We start from the raw sequence: 20,403 nt of genomic DNA, 5'->3' as shown, positions 1-20,403 counted from the left end.
AACCAGTCGCATGTTGAACTCTTGAGTTCGTGGTCTGGACAAGACAGAGGGCATTTTACACGACATGTGGGTTGTCTTGTGCCAGGCATACAAGGCACATTGATGGGAGTGGAGCCCTCCCGCTGGCTATGAGCAGCGCGCACCTTTGCTTGTTAAATCTACTCAAACACCCACTTACTCGCTCGCTCGCTCTTTTGGTTCCAGCCTCCACGCAGTCTCCTGCCGTGTGGGTTGTGGCTCATCATTTGCAGAGGGAGCTGGGTTTAAAATAAGTGTGACCTCGGGATCGACCCAAGGCCTAATGGAGGTGGGAAGATGGGGTCGCCATGTCTGCTGTGCACCAACAGCATTCGGCAGGGAGGTGCAGTGGTGGCATGACAATGGCCTTGGCCGCGAGGACATCTTGATCTCCCCCCCGATGCCACAGGGCCCAGCAGGGCCACCCATTTCGCGCCCGTGTGCGGTTCACGCCGGAGGCGACTGCGCTTGGGAAATCACTTTAATTTGCAAACTCGGCGAACTTTTATTACCTTGAAACTTACACAAGATAAACTAATTAGGATTACATGTATGCGTCTAAACCGATTACACGGAAAACACACCACCAGGAGGCCTACAGCAGGAAGGACACCCTTGCCTTGCGAGCTACTCAACGGTTACAAAATAACTTTATAAAAATATTTTCATACATGTATTAGAAACACGGCTCTCGTGCCACGATAGGAATGTCACCTATGTCGGCCGCCAACCAATGTGAGCGCACGAAGCATCGGGCCCCCCACGTTGGCCACCCGCCCGCTCGCCCCGTGCGGAGGCAGTTGTTCGAGTAGATTTACTAAGAAGCAGTGGCCTTTACCATCAGATTTAGTCAAGCCACAAGTTTATTGTACAAGTCAGCCACGCGGGCCCCAGATGTACGGCGAGGGGACACCCTGCAGATGAGGGAATTTTGGGGGGGGGGAGCGAGGACACCAGCTGTCAAGAACAGCCACTGAAAGCATAACCCGTGCTGCGACACGACCGCCCAGCTAGCGGCACACTGTAGTGTTAACGAGCGTGGTGTCTCACTGGATGAATGGCTTCCACTCGGACCCTGTGTCTGCGGTGCTGCGATTGGGGGTTGCGTGATCACGGTGGGGATGAACACGAGGCAGAGGGTGGTGTGGGGTGAGCATGGTGGGGGAGCAGGTACAGCCCAGACGCCGGGAGATGGGGGCTACCCTCACACCCCCCTCCCAGGTTCTCCCACAGCAAACACTCCACAGGGACAGCTTCACCTCATCCACACTGTAGATCACTCACCCAGCCACCCACCCACTCGCCCAGCCAACCCACCGACCCATTCACCCAGCCACCCAACTACTCCTGCAGGTCACAACACTTCTCTTTGCTGCTTTTCCTCACACTGCTCCAATTTGGAATTCCCTCCCCACTGTCTCTTATCCCAAGCTCTAATATCGGTAAAATTGCTCAACTTCTTGGTTCTTTCGGCAAAGTCACGTGACTTTACCGAAAGAACCAAGAAGATGAATCCCTGCAGTCACGAAAGCTTTAAATCGAAACATTGCTCAAATCAAGAAACACGTCGATTCTTATTGGAGCGATGTTTGCTGCTGCTGCTGCTGGCCGTTGGGGTCTGTGCTCAGCAAGTGTAAAAAAAATAGAGGGGCGCGGGAGTACAGAACCCACACGCGGATCTAGATGTGAATCCGCGGAGGGGAGGGGGGACTCGGGGGCCCCCCCACCCGCCCACGGCGGACTAAGGTGCAAGGGGTCGTTACAAACCCGCCAGCGGCAGAAGCACGGGGGAGAAGAGAAGCGGTTAGCAAGGCAGCCGATTCAGAAAACACTTAAGAGCAGAGCCGACGGCACACGGCTGAGTGGGGCCGACCTCTTGACGCCACCGGTAAAATGCATGCATCAGGGCCACGTTCCGTGCCCAATACTCACCTGCTCCTGGCGGCACGGGCGGTGGGTAGGGTGGGGTGGCGTGGGGGGCCGTCGGCACCGCGCGGTTATATACAAGCGGCGCCGACTCTTCCTGCGCGACGGCCGCACGTGTGCGCCGAACCCCGTCGGAAGCAGCCGGGTCCCCGCGCGCCGACATGGGGGAGCGTATCGATTCGCTGGGCAGCACGGCGTCGGGCGCCGCACACGCGACCGAGAGAGCGTCGCCAAGGGACCCCTAACCGTGTCCGGGACCGTTCGACAAACGCCCGTGCCCGTCGACGGCCGCACCGCGCCTGGCGCGAGACGGCGGAGGACGGGGAGGGGGGTGGCGGGTGGCTTGGCGGCAGTGCGGGTGGCCGCGGCGGTTCACCGGGCCCCCACCGCCACGGGCGGCCACGGCCGCGTCGGCGCGAGGAGTCGTCCTGTCCGCACAGCGACGGAGGCCGCGTGCCGTCGCGTGCCGCCGCGGCGGGGCCGGCCGCGGGCCGCATGCAAGGCCGAGCGCGCAGCCTCCTCTGCTGCTGCCGCCGCCGCCTCAGTGCAGGCCAGCGCTAGAGTGAGCGTCCTGCACCTCCCGCACCAGCAGAATGCGCGCCAGCATCTGCTCCATTCCGCTGGCGCCCACGGGCTGCGCCGAGTACCAGATGGGGCTGTTGGGCGCAACCACGGGCTCCGGCGTCAAGTAGAAGATGTCGCTCTTGCCCTTGACGCTCTGGGGGCTGAGATGCAGCGGCGAGGCAAAGCAGCAGTGGGCAGCGTGAGTCCCACTCTCGGCGCACGGCGAGTGAACCAGAGACAGGACCCCGTGAGAGTGAACCAGAGAAAGGACCCCGTGAGAGCGAACCAGAGACAGGACCCCGTGAGAGCGAACCAGAGACAGGACCCCGTGAGAGCGAACCAGAGACAGGACGCCGTGAGAGCGAACCAGAGACAGGACCCCGTGAGAGCGAACCAGAGACAGGACCCCGTGAGAGCGAACCAGAGACAGGACCCCGCGAGAGTGAACCAGAGACAGGACCCCGTGAGAGAACCAGAGACAGGACCCCGCGAGAGTGAACCAGAGACAGGACCCCGTGAGAGCGAACCAGAGACAGGACCCCGCGAGAGTGAACCAGAGACAGGACCCCGCGAGAGTGAACCAGAGACAGGACCCCGCGAGAGTGAACCAGAGACAGGACCCCGTGAGAGCGAACCAGAGACAGGACCCCGCGAGAGTGAACCAGAGACAGGACCCCGCGAGAGTGAACCAGAGACAGGACCCCGTGAGAGCGAACCAGAGACAGGACCCCGCGAGAGTGAACCAGAGACAGGACCCCGTGAGAGTGAACCAGAGACAGGACCCCGTGAGAGCGAACCAGTGACAGGACCCCGTGAGAGTGAACCAGAGACAGGACCCCGTGAGAGCGAACCAGAGACAGGACCCCGTGAGAGTGAACCAGAGACAGGACCCCGTGAGAGCGAACCAGAGACAGGACCCCGTGAGAGTGAACCAGAGACAGGACCCCGTGAGAGTGAACCAGTGACAGGACCCCGTGAGAGCGAACCAGAGACAGGACCCCGTGAGAGCGAACCAGAGACAGGACCCCGTGAGAGTGAACCAGAGACAGGACCCCGTGAGAGCGAACCAGAGACAGGACCCCGTGAGAGCGAACCAGAGACAGGACCCCGTGAGAGCGAACCAGAGACAGGACCCCGTGAGAGCGAACCAGAGACAGGACCCCGTGAGAGTGAACCAGAGACAGGACCCCGTGAGAGTGAACCAGAGATAGGACCCCGTGAGAGTGAACCAGAGACAGGACCCCGTGAGAGCGAACCAGAGACAGGACCCCGTGAGAGTGAACCAGAGACAGGACCCCGTGAGAGCGAACCAGAGACAGGACCCCGTGAGAGCGAACCAGAGACAGGACCCCGTGAGAGCGAACCAGTGACAGGACCCCGTGAGAGTGAACCAGAGACAGGACCCCGTGAGAGTGAACCAGAGACAGGACCCCGTGAGAGTGAACCAGAGACAGGACCCCGTGAGAGCGAACCAGAGACAGGACCCCGTGAGAGCGAACCAGTGACAGGACCCCGTGAGAGTGAACCAGAGACAGGACCCCGTGAGAGCGAACCAGTGACAGGACCCCGTGAGAGCGAACCAGTGACAGGACCCCGTGAGAGCGAACCAGAGACAGGACCCCGTGAGAGTGAACCAGAGACAGGACCCCGTGAGAGCGAACCGGAGACAGGACCCCGTGAGAGCGAACCAGAGACAGGACCCCGTGAGAGTGAACCAGAGACAGGACCCCGTGAGAGTGAACCAGAGACAGGACCCCGTGAGAGCGAACCAGAGACAGGACCCCGTGAGAGTGAACCAGAGACAGGACCCCGTGAGAGTGAACCAGAGACAGGACCCCGTGAGAGTGAACCAGAGATAGGACCCCGTGAGAGTGAACCAGAGACAGGACCCCGTGAGAGAGTGAGAGAGAGCGACCAGTGCGAGATGCTCACCACTTGAAGAGGTAGAAGTCGTAGAGTTTGATGGGGCAGCGGAGCGGGTTCTCGACGTTCTCGGGCTGCTCGGCGTACATGTCATCCGTGACTGCAAACAAAGACAAAGATCCCCCGTGTAGCCTTAACACGACTGTTGGGGCAAGAGCTGTGGGCGAGCACCGAGGCTGCACGCGCACACACAGCGCCCATCACTGGAGTTGCTCATCAAAACAGATCAACAGCCAGGTAGACGTGGTGGCTATGCACATGGCCTGTAATCCAGCACTGTGGAGGCAGCGAGAGTTGGCGGATCTCACACTCGTTTTGAAAATCCCTTCTATTGGACGTCGAGAAGGAGCTGTACCCTGGCTTGCCATGTGAATGCGGAACGGCAAAAATATGAACGCCACTGGTTCCGTCTGTGTGGCATCGCGTTGCCTCCTCGCATGTGTGGGTTTTCTCCAGGTACCCAAGGTACCTCCCACAAGTATGAACTCTCATTAATTGGATGAAAACACAATAAAAAATGCTAGCTCGCTGCCTGCTGCCTTGCTACTCATCTGTGGTTCCTCCACGCGCTTCCGAGACAATGGTTGTGCGTGCCTCTGCGTGCGTGCGTGCCTCTGCGTGCGTGCGTGCCTCTGCGTGCGTGCGTGCCTCTGCGTGCGTGCGTGCCTCTGCGTGCGTGCGTGCCTCTGCGTGCGTGCGTGCCTCTGCGTGCGTGCGTGCCTCTGCGTGCGTGCGTGCCTCTGCGTGCGTGCGTGCCTCTGCGTGCGTGCGTGCCTCTGCGTGCGTGCGTGCCTCTGCGTGCGTGCGTGCCTCTGCGTGCGTGCGTGCCTCTGCGTGCGTGCGTGCCTCTGCGTGCGTGCGTGCCTCTGCGTGCGTGCGTGCCTCTGCGTGCGTGCGTGCCTCTGCGTGCGTGCGTGCCTCTGCGTGCGTGCGTGCCTCTGCGTGCGTGCGTGCCTCTGCGTGCGTGCGTGCCTCTGCGTGCGTGCGTGCCTCTGCGTGCGTGCGTGCCTCTGCGTGCGTGCGTGCCTCTGCGTGCGTGCGTGCCTCTGCGTGCGTGCGTGCCTCTGCGTGCGTGCGTGCCTCTGCGTGCGTGCGTGCCTCTGCGTGCGTGCGTGCCTCTGCGTGCGTGCGTGCCTCTGCGTGCGTGCGTGCCTCTGCGTGCGTGCGTGCCTCTGCGTGCGTGCGTGCCTCTGCGTGCGTGCGTGCCTCTGCGTGCGTGCGTGCCTCTGCGTGCGTGCGTGCCTCTGCGTGCGTGCGTGCCTCTGCGTGCGTGCGTGCCTCTGCGTGCGTGCGTGCCTCTGCGTGCGTGCGTGCCTCTGCGTGCGTGCGTGCCTCTGCGTGCGTGCGTGCCTCTGCGTGCGTGCGTGCCTCTGCGTGCGTGCGTGCCTCTGCGTGCGTGCGTGCCTCTGCGTGCGTGCGTGCCTCTGCGTGCGTGCGTGCCTCTGCGTGCGTGCGTGCCTCTGCGTGCGTGCGTGCCTCTGCGTGCGTGCGTGCCTCTGCGTGCGTGCGTGCCTCTGCGTGCGTGCGTGCCTCTGCGTGCGTGCGTGCCTCTGCGTGCGTGCGTGCCTCTGCGTGCGTGCGTGCCTCTGCGTGCGTGCGTGCCTCTGCGTGCGTGCGTGCCTCTGCGTGCGTGCGTGCCTCTGCGTGCGTGCGTGCCTCTGCGTGCGTGCGTGCCTCTGCGTGCGTGCGTGCCTGCGTGCGTGCCTGCGTGCGTGCGTGCCTCTGCGTGCGTGCGTGCCTGCCTCTGCGTGCGTGCGTGCCTCTGCGTGCGTGCGTGCCTCTGCGTGCGTGCGTGCGTGCCTCTGCGTGCGTGCGTGCGTGCCTCTGCGTGCGTGCGTGCGTGCCTCTGCGTGCGTGCGTGCGTGCCTCCGTGCCTCTGCGTGCGTGCCTCTGCGTGCGTGCGTGCCTCTGCGTGCGTGCGTGCCTCTGCGTGCGTGCGTGCCTCTGCGTGCGTGCGTGCCTCTGCGTGCGTGCGTGCCTCTGCGTGCGTGCCTCTGCGTGCGTGCCTCTGCGTGCTCTCAGATCTTCTTGAACTGAGAATGGGGCTCTTTGTGGTCACTCCCGGTTCCAGTGGATCTACTGTGCCACGGCGCGAAGTGGTGTCCACATGTCCAGCGTTTTCCGTTGAATGTCTGGACATTAAAAGGATGGGGCTCGCGACCCTGGGCTTTTCAGATCAGGCAAAGAACGTGGACAGCCTCAAAGGGCTGGGTCAATGCCAGCCACTGGAGGGCGTTCTCCTGTTGGTGCATCAAAGTGGATCAGGACCACCTGTCATGCGGGTTACCAGATACACCCAAACTTTTCCCATCGTGGGGGTTACGTTCTTGAAAATTGCAGTAATGTGCAAATCCGCAATTTCCGAACTCAAAGGCATATGGGGAAACTAGGGTTTGATTCATGGTGCGTAATACGATATCACCTCTCCTTTTGCTTTATGCTACCCTACATTAACCCAAACACGAAACGGGAAGACAGGATGGTCCAGAAGGACCCCACCAGAATGGCTGAGGGCTCATTCCATGAGAGCAGTGGTGACATCATGGGCCTGGACATCCAATGTGCTGGTTGGAAGTCATTTGCAAGGTATCGTAGTGCAATGCCTCAGCCTCCGTTGGCAGAGCAGTTCTAACGATGTTTAAGGAGTGACCTATCTCTCCTCCAGGTACCAGCTTTAGTATTATTGCTAAATGTTCAGAATCACATAAGACCAGTGGGTGGTGGCATGGACTAGAGTAATACCCTTTATCGAGATACAAAACGTTATATTGTGACTAGTTCCGTGACTAGTTCCGTTTTGGCAGCAGAGGTCTTACTCTGAATCATGAGCGACATTTTTTCCATCGGGCTGTGTAACGCTGTGTGGAAGCCATCTGGGATGTCGCTTCATATGAAGCTTCATATGAAGCTTCAGGTCTTCTCGGCCACAGTCATGCCCTCCCTCCTCTATGCTTGCGAAACGTAGACCCCTCTAAAAGAACATCTGTGCCAGTTCGAAACTTTCAGACTGGCCTGCCTATGACCCATCCTGGGTTTAACCAGGCTGGATTGTGTGAGCTCAAATGTTCTTCAAAGATCTGACCATATTCCCATTGGCGAGCATCTCCAGCAGGCAAGACTGCATTGGTTGGGTCTTATAGCCAGCATGCCCAGCCACCACATGCTCAAACAGCTTCGGTTTGGCCATAGAGGGGGCTTAATGGGTGTGGCACGGGCTAGATAAGAAATGAGCTGATGTGGTACAGGACGATGTGCAGCTGAGTGGAGTTGCCGATGGTGTCAGCTGAATAAAGATCGGCCTCTGTAAAGAAGGTTTGTGGGCAGTTAGAGGCAGGCACCCTCCAACAACAACATAGGGCAGATGAGTGATGCTCACAACAATGAGCGGAGCGTCGGGCGGCTAAAACGCTGAAAGTTTGCACAGTAGGAGCAGTCAGTCAAACCATCACACCTGGGTCTGACCCGTGACCTGTTAGCAAGCCTTCGACACTTCACATGACCTCGAAGTGCATTTAGCCTGGCACAAGCAGTGTGTTGACATCACTGCCACTTCGTATTGAATGTTGGCAGTTGTTGTGTGTCCTTGTCTCTCTGTATTTGTGTACGCTCTCGTCTCTCCAGCGGCCACCGTGTGTGTGCGCAAGGTCGCCAGGTGTGACTGTGGTCCCGGTGTGCGCATTCGGTACTTTTCTGCCCGGCCTGGATCTGCCCGTAGTTGCGCAGGTAGCGGATGCTGGCCGTGCGGTCCTTCACGCTGTTCGGGTTCTTCTTGGTCTGCTTGAGTACGCGCGAGAACGCCAACTTGGCGTGCTGCTCCACCGTCTTCAGCATGAAGTACCTGCGTGGGTACACACACAGAGTAACGGTCCCAGAACACATTCAATGTTCACGCCTGGTCATGCTACGGCGGGTTGCGTAATAGATGCTAAAAACAAGGTGTCATGATGGGTGCTCGGGTGTGTGATGGGCGCTGGGAAGCACAATGGGCACTCGGGAGTGGGTTATCATGGTTGCTAGGGGAAAGGGAAGATGAAGGTTGCTAGGCAGTGTGACAGGTACTATGGACTACGCATTATGATTTCGATTTAAAGCTTTCGTGACTGCAGGGATTCATCTTCTTGGTTCTTTCGGTAAAGTCACGTAGAAGGGAAATATTAAAATAATAAAAATAAAGGCGCCCTTCCTCCTCTAACCCAGCATAAATATACGCTGCCAAGCTTGGTGCTGTTCATTCAGACGCTGTCTTTCCGACAGACCTGTTCTTCACCTGAGGACGGCTGCTTGCGTTGTGGCCGAAACGTCGTGAGAATTGTATTTTATTATGTTTTATTTGTTTTTCCCTTCCACGTGACTTTACCAAAAGAACCAAGAATATGCGTTATGATGTTTGGCAGGGACTCGGGAGTGCGATTGGCGTGAGGGAGTGTGGTGGCTGCTATGGATTCCACATTGCGATGGTTGGCAGAGACACTTTTCGTGCCTGGCATCTGCCGAGAGGCAGCGTCAGACTCACTTTGTGTTGAAGTACATGAGAGTGTTGAGCAGCGTGGCTGGGGAATGAGCTCCCAGCTGCTTGCATTCCCACAGCATCTCCTCCGTGATCTGGCTCGGAATGATAAACCCTGCGGCGTAGACACACGCCCACAATGAACACACGGTGCATAGCCGGCATCCGCCAAGATCACAAACATTATTTATGGAACCTTTTTGCCAATATCAAAGTATGAAACATAAGAATAGGTTGTACCCTTTCTGGCAATAAAACAGGTATTAAGATTTCGATGTAAAGCTCTCGTGACTGCAGGGATTCATATTCTTGGTTCTTTCGGTAAAGTCACGTAGAAGGGAGATAATAAAATAAAAATAATAAAATATAATTCTCACGACGTTTCGGCCACAACGCAAGCAGCCGTCCTCAGGTGAAGAACAGGTCTGTCGGAAAGACAGCGTCTGAATGAGACGCTGTCTTTCCGACAGACGCCGTCTTTCCGACAGACCTGTTCTTCACCTGAGGACGGCTGCTTGCGTTGTGGCCGAAACGTCGTGAGAATTGTATTTTATTATGTTTTATTTTAATTATTTTATTATTTCCCTTCTACGTGACTTTACCGAAAGAACCAAGAAGAGGTATTAAGATGTGCTCAACCCAAGCGATAACTGCACTGATACTTGCATTGACTTTGTGCTGTTCGGCTTTTGGCGTTCTCTGGTGTGACGCTGGCGAGACGAGGCCATAAAGAAGGCTGTCTCTGGTGTAGGCCAATCAGTTTCCAAGACAATGCCTTCTATTATGACAGCATGTTTGTTTGCATGTTTTTCCACAAGAACATGTGATTAATGCAGATTTGATTCCTTGCGAAAAGTATATATTTGGTGTTAAAACCTGTTTTATTGCCAGAAAGGGTAAACACCTATTCTTATTTTTCATATCACAAACATTACTTGTAAATTATGCAAGCAGGATCACACAACAACCGTCATTCGCCACTAAGTGGCGGTGACATCACCACGACGCTTGTGCCAGGCCATATGCACCTTGAGGCCACGTGACGTGTCGAACACCCGCTGGCAGGAGGTCACAGGGCAGATCCAGGTGCCACGGGTCGACTGAGACGACCAAGATGACTGGCTGATGCACCACCTGTGCCCCCTACTGTGCCAACTTTCTGTGCTTTATCCACCCGGCGCACCGCTCGTTGTTGTGAGCGTCACTCCTCCGCCCTCCGTTGTTGTTGGAGGGCGACTGCCTCCAACTGCCCAGTAGCGTCCTTCACAAGCCTCCTCCACTGAGGCCGATCTTGACACCGCTGGTACCAGTCATCGGCAAGTCCACTCAGCTCCACATCCTCCTGTACCACGTCACTCCATCTCTTCTCTATCCCGTGCCGCGCCCGTTTAGCCCCCTCTATCCGGCCGAACAAAAGCTGTTTAGGCATGCGGTGGCTGGGCATGCGGGCTACATGACCCACACACATACATACAGGAGCAAAATTGCCCCCTACTGAAAAATCTCGACAGGACCCTCCTGAATAAAACATTCCGAGGCTGGATGAGGATTTCCTAGGTAAACGAGGTGTGGGTGTGTACGGCACGGCGAGGGGTGGGAGAGGAGAGTCGGTGGCCGTCTTACCGAGCGGGCTCACTTTGGGCTGCCAGTCCCTGAGCACTTCGTGCAGCTGCTCGGTGAACTTCATGTAGTAGAGGTCGGTGAAGATATTGTCCACGCGGCCATTGTCGAACATGAACTGTGGGAGGAGAGATTCAACAAGAAGCGGCTCACACCACCGCTCTCACCACCACTAACCACCACTAACCACCGCGAGCACAGCGCAGGTGGGGGCCCCACACATGCGGGAAGAGAGCGCGGGGAGCATGGACAGGAGATAGCAGGGCGAGGGGAGAGGGTGCAGGGAGAGGGGAGTGGGCACAGGGGGAGGGAGTGCAGGGAGAAGCTAGAGAATGGGCGCAGGTAGAGGGCGTAGGAGGGGGCACAGCGAGTGGGCACGTGGAGAGGGTGCGGGGAGTGGGCACAGGGAGAGGGCCACCTTTTGGATGTTGAGGAAAAGCAGGTAGAGCGCATCGGAGGGGTAGGGCGTGCCGTCAGCGCGCCGAGACTCGCGCGCGATCAGGCAGAGGCCATAGTTGAGCTCGGCCACCGCGGCCGACAGCAGATCCTCCTTGAACTTCAACGGCGGCCTCCCTGCACGACACGGACACGCGGGCGTCTATGCGGGCGTCTACGTGGGCCACAGACGCGGGGACGTCCAAGCGCGAGCGTCTGCACGCGCCACGGCCGCGCAAGCCACGGACACTCGAGCGTCTGCGCGGGCGTCCGCGCGCGCAACCGACGCACCGGCGTCTACGCAGGCATATACGCGTGCCATGGACGCGCGGGGGTCTGTGCGTGCCACGGACGCGCGAGCACCACGGACGTGCGAGCGCCTGCGCAAGCGTCTATGCGAGCATATGTGCGCGCCACAGACGCGCGGGCGTCTGCTCCCGCCATGGACGCACGGGCGCGTACACGTGCCAAGGATTCGCCAGCGCCTACGCGCGTGCCTACACGTGATGCGGACACGCGAATGGCTTGTTCCAGAGGGTTGTGATTCAAATTCGGTTCAAAGTGTAGAGGTACTGAGGGTTGTGGATGAGACGGTGTGGGTAGTGAGCACTGTAGATGAGTGTGGAGTGGTGAGGGCTGTAGACTGTGTGGGCAGCGAGGGTTGTAGCTAGTGAGCACTGTAGATGACTGTGGAGTGGTGAGGGCTGTAGACTGTGTAGGCAGCGAGGGGTGTAGATAGTGAGCACTGTAGATGAGAGTGTGGAGTGGTGAGGGCTGTAGACTGTGTAGGCAGCGATGGTTGTAAATGGTGAGCACTGTAGATGAAAGTGTGGAGTGGTGAGGGCTGTAGACTGTGCAGGCTGCGTACTGGTGGGGGGCTTGCTGCTGGCCTCCTTGGTGATCTCGGCGTTTTTGTTCTGTGCCCACTGCCTCCAGAAGGCCATCCCCTCCTCCGGCTTCAGGGAATCGTCCAGGATCATATCCGGGGGGGCCGCCGGCTCTGGCTGTCCCAGCTCCACGGCGGGGGGCGCCGGCTGCTCCGAGGGGGCCTGGGGCTGCCGGCCGTGAGCACGCAAGGGTCATCACCATCCCCACGCGTCACGCAAACCCGCAACCCCAATCCTCCCGCACGTAAGCGGACCATCACGACAACACCAGGCACCCTCCCTTATTGCAAGCACTGCATGGTTACGTCCACCACTCATACGGTGTCGAGGCACCGCCTTCACCGCACTCCATGCACCGCAGCATTAACATAAACCATCTTCATCCGCACCAACATTTCCTTTTACAATTCCACATATTTGGCTGAACAAGCAAATAAAATTAGGTTCTGCGGCTCTAGAGGATTAAAATATCAGTTCGACTTGGGTGCGACAAAACACATTGCTCTTATAAGCAGTGGGAAGAACTGCCCTCGACTGTCTTCACCAAAAAGTAATTTAAAGGGATCTTAAGCGTAGCTCTTATTTGAACTTCCGTGTGCCACTCTAACACGAAGGGTTGTACTCTTCAGTTTGAGTCCCGAACGGATTCTTCGTCGTGCCGATATCGCGATCGGTTAAATTTGGGAGAAAACGAGAAAAGTAAATAAATCCTAAACAAATGGCTAGTGTGCACTGAGAGGTATATTTTATGTAACCAGGTGGGAATTCAAGAGACCAGGATGAGTCTAATTTGCAAGAGTAACCTGGGTCATCAAAATGACTAAAACAATAACATAAAAAGTACAGCAAAATGAAACAAATAGAAATAAAAAACAACCAGAGCAAAAATAACCAAACAGAAATCAAAGCATAATCAACCGCGTTACGAAAGTCGAAAACGTTGCAGACAATTTCATATTAAAGAGAATATAGATGTGCTTAAGTGCTTGTTTTCGATTCCGAGGGGAGCACAGCAGATGGCAGCACTTGCCACACTGGATATGACAATACAATACAAGTCATGTTTTCTCCACAAAAGCTCAACCGATATTCTCCATCTCCGAACTGGAAAATCGGCCAAATTGAGTGCAGCAGCAACTGTGATGCGATGGACTATTTTGTATCGTTATTTCGCGACGATGTACGTGACATTACACATTTGTGCCTTCAGCCTTACCAATGCGGTCTCTCGTTCGACGCCACTCCACACCGCGCTCGCTCGCGACGGGAGCGTCGAGTGCGTGGCCCAATGGACCGCGGCCCCCCCCCACCCACCACCCCTCACCTGCAGCTGCTGGTGGGGCTCCCAGTACTGGGTGGCCTGCGAGGTGTACATGTTCCCGCCGGCCTGCACGGCCACGGGCAGCTGGATGCTACCGTTGACGAACTGCGAGGCAAACACCGGCGTGCCGATGGCGTGGATGACCTCCTGCGTCGTTTTCGAGACGACCGACTGGTTGTCTTTGTCATCGGCACCGACCCCGGGGCCCCTGAGGCCCAGCACGGTGGCCTGCCCGGGGGTGACCTGCACGATGCTGTAGGCCTCCTGTGGCAGGCTGGTGTGGCCCTGTGCGTCCCCACAAGCGCCCGCGTGCGGCGTGTAAATGGCCCACGTTTCTGTCTGCGAGGGCGAGATTGCGTTGGAGGCGTACAGCTGGCTGCTGTCCACCGTCAGTAGTTCCTGATGCACAGGGATGTAATTCTGCTGCTGCTGTTGTTGGTTTTGCGAGGGCAGCGTCAGCACTGTCGCCACGGCGTTGTGCATGGGCTGCTGCTGCTGCTGCTGTTGTTGTTGTTGGTGGTGATGGGCGATGGTGTACGACACGCTCGCCTGCATGTCCACCTTGCGCTTCTTGACGGGCTGGGGAACGCCCGAAGAGCTGGGCCTCCGCTCGCCCACCTTGGCCACTGTCTGTTCGTGAGGCGGTGAGCCGCCCTGGGGAGGGGAACCGTGGCTCTGCTGCATCTGCTGCTGCTGCTGTGCATGCACGGCCTGGCCCTGCTGCAGCTGCTGAACTTGCTGCACCGTCAGCTGCTGCGAGAGCTGCACCTCTCGGATTTGCTGCAACTGTATCTGGTGCGCCTGCTTGGTCTGGCTCTGAGGTGACTCCGCCTGCAGGCCGCTGATCGGACACTGCATCTGCTGCTGCTGCTGCTGCTTCATCTGCAGCTGCATCTGCGGCGACTGGCCACCCGGCTGCCCGTCCTGCTGCAGCGGGGAGCTGATGGGCCGGGCCAGCTCGAGCAAGGAGCCGGCCACGTCGGCGTTCTCGGAGTAGATGCAGTGCCCCGGAGCCTGGTACATCTGCGGAGACGTGAACTGCTGCAGTGCCTCTGGGCTCTTGCCGCTCAGCGAGTCCAGGAACTCCTTCATGCGGTTCTGCGGGATGGCGCGCGCCTTGAGTCGCACCAGCTCTTCATAGGAAACGGCGTTGTCAAGCGAATGATTCATTCTTTTTGAAGGACCTGAAACGAGAGGCACGGAGATGTGACTCGCGAGGGGTGACGACGTTTCCCCCGACGTGACGAGGCACAAATACTCCCGTGGTCACACTCGAGGTGATCCGTCTCGACCGACGAGTCGAGTAGCGCAGCACGGGCAAGGAACCGTGGTGGTGGGGGGGGGGGGGTGCATGGCACGCAGAGGGATGGGGTAGAGGGGCCGGGGAGAGGGGACAGTGGAGATGGGGAGGGACGAGAGTGGACAGTAACAGGAGGGGAGAGTGATTGTAGATGGAAGGGGGGGGGGCGAGAGAGGAGAAGAGGCAGGAGCTGGAGAGGGGAGACGGGAGAGTTTAGTGACACGAGAGAGACGGGACGGGCACACGTGAGAGCGAAGTGAGGTAGAGTGACAACAGCTAGGACAGCGGGGAGGGTAAACAGAACAGAGGGAAGAGGAGAGATTGGAGAGCGTGTGGGTCAAAAGGGAAATTTGAGGACGGAGAGGAGAGGAGGGGAGATGTAGGGGATAGCGGGAAGGGAGAGAGGGAGGCGAGCACGCAGAGTGGATAATGCAGTGAGAGTGAAGAGGACAAGGGAGATGGGGGGTGCAAAGGGAGATGATGGGCGCGAAAGGAGCGTTGAGAGAGCAATAGGAGCTTGGAGTGTGAATGGGGGCGCAGAGGGTGAGTGGAGATGGTGAGTGGAGGGTGAGGGGTGAGGGCGTGAGGGGTGAGGGCGTGAGGGGTGAGGGCGTGAGGGGTGAGGGCGTGAGGGGTGAGGGCGTGAGGGGTGAGGGCGAGAGGGGTGAGGGCGTGAGGGGTGAGGGCGTGAGGGCGTGAGGGCGTGAGGGCGTGAGGGGTGAGGGCGTGAGGGGTGAGGGCGTGAGGGGTGAGGGCGTGAGGGGTGAGGGCGAGAGGGGTGAGGGCGAGAGGGGTGAGGGCGAGAGGGGTGAGGGCGAGAGGGGTGAGGGCGAGAGGGGTGAGGGCGAGAGGGGTGAGGGCGAGAGGGGTGAGGGCGTGAGGGGTGAGGGCGAGAGGGGTGAGGGCGAGAGGGGTGAGGGCGAGAGGGGTGAGGGCGTGAGGGGTGAGGGCGTGAGGGGTGAGGGCGAGAGGGGTGAGGGCGAGAGGGGTGAGGGCGAGAGGGGTGAGGGCGAGAGGGGTGAGGGCGAGAGGGGTGAGGGCGAGAGGGGTGAGGGCGTGAGGGGTGAGGGCGTGAGGGGTGAGGGCGTGAGGGGTGAGGGCGAGAGGGGTGAGGGCGTGAGGGGTGAGGGCGTGAGGGGTGAGGGCGAGGGGGGGGACGCTGCGAGCGGCCTCCCGCCCCAGCTCGGAGCGGCCTCGACTCTCGCCCAGTTGAGTCCTCAGGCCGCATCTCGGGCCTAGTCGCCTCAGCGCTGCGCTCGCTCGCGGGTGAAGAGCCCCGCGACCGAGGCGCGTTCGCGCACCTACCTCGCACCTCGCTCGCGTCCCACTCAACGCGCCGCCCTCCGCCCGACGCCGCCACTGCCGCTGCTGCTGCTGTTGTTGTTGTTGTTGCTGGTGCCGGGCCCGAGTCGCCTCGACTCTTACAGCTGCCGACGCGGCGCCATCTTGTAGTCTCCTCCAGGCGAACTCTCGCGAGAGGTGGCGCGAGATCCGCGCGCGAGACTTCCCCCCCCCCCCACACGGCCCCGCCCCCTCGCGGCCCCGTCCCTTCGTGGCTCCTCCCCCCCCATCGCGGCCCCGCCCCTCCCCCATCGCCCCTCCCCCTCCTCCTTGCGGCCCCTCCCCTTCCTTGCGGCCCCGCCCCCCCGGGGGGCGAGTGGTCACGTGGGTCGAGGAGCGTGCGTCGCGATTGTTGTCATGGGGAGCGGTGGTGCATCGGTTAGCGCGCTGCGCCACGAACTCCGGCTGCCCGGGTTCGATTCCCGCTCACTGCCAACACCGTTGGCGAACATTCTAACCCGTGTTGGGCCTCCCCTAGGTCGACTCAGCCTCAAATGAGCACCTGGTGCGGTGTTTAAACATCGTCACTGGGAAGACAAAGGCGGCCAGGCGTGGTGTTGGCCATCGACCCACCTCGTGCGCCGTGTCGGCCTTCATAGCACTTGCCCCAATAGTCTGTTAAAGGCTTTACGGGGGTTCTTCATCTTTGTTGTGATTGTTGTCATGGGGAGCGGTGGTGCCGCGGTTAGCGCCTGCGGAGCGCGACGAACCAAACAAGACGAGTTCGATCCCCATTCACTGCCAACATGTGGCAGCGAATATATCCGAATCAGCCCTGGATCTCCGCTAGGTAGACTCAGCCTCAAATGAGTACCCGGTGCGGTGTGTAAACACTAGCACTGGGGAGACAAAGACGGTCACTGCATCGCGCGCTTGCAGATGAGCTTCTGTGGCCGTCTGGAACGCTCTTTCTTCCGATGTTAGGAAGCCACTGGAGCGATGCACTTTTTAAATCCTTTATATTAAGTTCACATGCTTGCTTGCGCGCTTACGACCGTGCAAATCTTTCGGTCGTTTTTTAACCCACTTCCCGTGATCCAATCGAGCTGACATTTTCCACACAGACTCGTTGTGCGTGACAATTAATGTTCGTGGGAAAAATTCCAAAATTTTACACTTTTTAGGACAAAAATATTATATTTAATTACCAATTGCTTAATGGTGCAATGCAATCATCTGACCCATAGGTGGCAGCCATCTCAAGCCAGAGGACGAGAGGACTCTAGCCGCCACGCATATAAAGGATTTATAGTGAAAAACTTTGTTTTTACGGGTTATACTTGTTAATAATCCAGACTGAAAACTGATTTCTTGAGAACTGCTTTGTGTGTTTCGTCTGTTGTCCTTCCTCCGATTATCACGGTTGGCTACGTACGGTGCGAAATAAGTTAAACATACACACAGTGCATGGCCACGAGCGCGCGTGTGTACACAAGTCACACGTGGTGACACCAACGACACAACCACCAACACAACAACCACCAACAACAACCACCACCAACACAACAACCACCACCAACAACAACCACAACCAACACAACAACCACCAACAACCAACAACAACCACCACCAACCACCACCAACACAACAACCACCAACAACAACCACCACCAACACAACAACCACCAACAACAACCACCACCAACACAATAACCACCACCAACAACCACCACCACCAACACAACAACAACCAACAACAACCACCACCAACACAACAACCACCAACAACAACCACCACCACCAACACAACAACCACCAACAACCACCACCACCACCAAACACAACGTCGACCTCATCAGAGCGAGGTGCTACTGCTAAATCGGTCACGGAGCCGTCGGTGCTCATCTCCTGCACACAGAGCTGCCTCGCCAGTGGTGGAGAGGACAACCACTGTTGGCTCAACAAAGTGGTACTCGTTTTATCGACCCCGGAACTAAGGATGATGAGTCGAGTAACCCCCCCCCCCCCCCAAATCCATCGCACTGATCAGTAATCAGGAGTAAAGGATTGTGCATGTGTACGTGCCCTCTGGAAATACTCGGCCCCGCCACAGGAACGTGGAAATTCCACCACTGGCCGAGAATGGTGAACGGGAGTTGTGCACCAATTCCTCAATGTTCTCTTCATCATACCATTACGTCAATTCGATACGTCCCTGCTGAGTGCTCTAGGCAGGAAGAGACGTGTTAACGAATAAACCTGACAGTTTAATGTAGACGTTTCGGGCGACTGGCCTTCAAGCAAAATCGATGTTTAGAGAGAGAGAGTTGGTGGGGGTGGTTGGTGATGGGGGTGAGCAGAGAGCGGTGGCGCAGCGGTTAGCGCACTGTGCTACGAACCCGAAGACCCGAGTTCGATTCTCGCTCACGGCCAACACCAGTGACGATTACTTGAACCGGTCCTGGGCCTCCCCTAGGTCGACTCAGCCTCAAATGTTAGTTTACTACCACGTAGCAGTAGTAAGCTTTCGCGACCAATATCATCCATAATAGAGTTTTTTTGGGGTTATATCTCGTAAATATATAAATGTGTCGTTAAAACCCGCCACCACCCGACACAGCCAACTAGTAAGGGTTGTCACGTAAACAGAACGTGGCCAATTCGTCACTAGTACAGCACTAACCGGTGTGTTGGAGAGCCAAGCCACAACATTTACAACCAGCTTGTGACAACCCTTACTAGTTGGCTGTGTCGGGTGGTGGCGGGTTTTAACGACACATTTATATATTTACGTGATCTAACTCCCCCCCCCCCAAATACCCCTCTATTATGGCGTGCAATGTGTTGGAACAAACACGTGCTGAGGCATTGCAGGAGGGACTCGTGTGCGGACTGAATTGGAATCGCGTTTCCTCGTTTGCGTTTGAAAGCCCCATTGAGGGAGTCGAGCAGTCATGATTCTGGTAGGAACCTCCTGGTTCCACCAGCCCACAGGGGATTATTGTGTCCGTCCGTCCGTCGTGCATCCAAAAATGGGGATGTGATGTTGGTGCTGATGATGATGTTGGTGTTGATGATGATGGTGTTGGTGATGTTGGTATGATGATGATGTTGGTGCTGATGATGATGATGGTGTTGGTGAGTATGATGATGGTGATTATTGGTGATTATGATGATGATAGTGTTGGTGAGTATGATGATGGTGATGATTGGTGATTATGATGATGATGGTGTTGGTGAGTATGATGATGGTGATTATTGGTGATTATGATGATGACTAGCTGTACTACCCGGCTTCGCCCGGGACTTGTATCCACCACGGCCGGCCGCCTTTGTCTCCCCAGTGGCGATGTTAATACGCCACACCAGTTACTCGTTTGAGGCTGAGTCGACCTATGTGAGGTTAAAATAATCTTGATCGGTGGTGGCCATGAGCGGGAATCTAACTCGGTTCGCCGGGTTGGTAGCGCAGCGTAGCGTTAACCACTACACCCACCGCTCCTCACACACACAGACGCACACACACACAGACACACGCAGAAAACACACAGACAGACACAGACAGACACAAAGACAGCACGCTAACCACTACACTACCGCTCCCCACACACCACACACGCAGACACACACACAGAACACACACACAGACAGACACACACACACAGACACACAGACAGCACGCTAACCACTACACTACCGCTCCCCACACACCACACACGCACACACACAGACACACACACAGACACACACACAGACACACACACACAGACACACACACACAGACACACACACACAGACACACACAGGCAGCACGCTAAGCACTACCGTTCCTCCTACACACCACGCACGCACACACACAGACACACACACACAGACACACACACACAGACACACACACACAGACACACACACACAGACACACACACACACACATAGACACAGGCAGTACGCTAAGCACTACACTACCGTTCCCCCTACACAACACACGCGCGCGCGTCCATAGGTACACATACACGCGCTTGCTGCAGACACACACATACACACACATACATACACGCACATACACACAAACACATACACACACATACACACAGACATACACATACATACAAACACACACATACATACACACAAACACATACACAATACACACACACATACATACAGACACACACATACATACACACAAACACATACAGACACATACATACACACATACATACAGACACAGAGACATACACATAAACACATACACACATAGTCATGACCCGGCTTTGCCCGGGACTTGTATCCACCACGCCCGGCCGCCTTTGTCTCCCCAGTGGCGATGTTAATACGGCACACCAGTTACTCGTTTTGAGGCTGAGTCCCTCCCTCGCCACTCTGCCTCCCTCGCCACTCTGCCTCCCTCGCCACTCTGTAGAGGACGTGAAATTTGTATGAATTTACCTCAGAGTGGCGTGTTGGGTGTCGAGGCCTAGCACCGTGCAGAGCCTCCCGCCTTGCCTGATTTTCGCACCCGGCGAACGCTGGGTACGGGTGCCGGTCCCCCCCCCCCCCCCCCCCCGCGCTATTAAAAATGGCGTCCACCCCGCGGAGAAAAGTTGCTACTCGTTGCCAG

The 20,403-nt window shown here is 57.4% G+C and overlaps 1 protein-coding gene across 4 annotated transcripts; it reads right to left on the bottom strand.

Moving 5' to 3' along the window:
• Nucleotides 1-481: 481 nt before the first annotated feature.
• Nucleotides 482-20,345, bottom strand: QRICH1 (glutamine rich 1). 4 transcript variants are annotated; one of them, XM_061566885.1, is made up of 9 exons: nt 20,232-20,345; nt 13,097-14,385; nt 11,862-12,048; nt 10,977-11,131; nt 10,562-10,676; nt 8,945-9,053; nt 8,118-8,269; nt 4,441-4,531; nt 482-2,669 (listed from the first exon to the last, which is right to left on the bottom strand). In XM_061566885.1, exons 2-9 carry the CDS (start codon nt 14,369-14,371, stop codon nt 2,486-2,488), a joined length of 2,268 nt encoding a protein of 755 aa, XP_061422869.1. In that variant the 5' UTR covers nt 14,372-14,385; nt 20,232-20,345; the 3' UTR covers nt 482-2,485. The 4 variants fall into 4 exon arrangements, with proteins under 4 accessions (XP_061422869.1, XP_061422867.1, XP_061422868.1 ...); XM_061566883.1 differs by lacking the exon at nt 20,232-20,345 and adding an exon at nt 15,807-16,028; XM_061566884.1 differs by lacking the exon at nt 20,232-20,345 and adding an exon at nt 15,814-16,028.
• Between the last annotated feature and the right edge of the window lie 58 nt (nt 20,346-20,403).

Source organism: Lethenteron reissneri, chromosome 38 (genome assembly GCF_015708825.2).
Source record: "Lethenteron reissneri isolate LAM-NWPU_2019-01 chromosome 38, ASM1570882v1, whole genome shotgun sequence".
Lineage (NCBI taxonomy): Eukaryota > Metazoa > Chordata > Hyperoartia > Petromyzontiformes > Petromyzontidae > Lethenteron > Lethenteron reissneri.
This window is presented reverse-complemented; position numbering and strand designations above follow the sequence as displayed.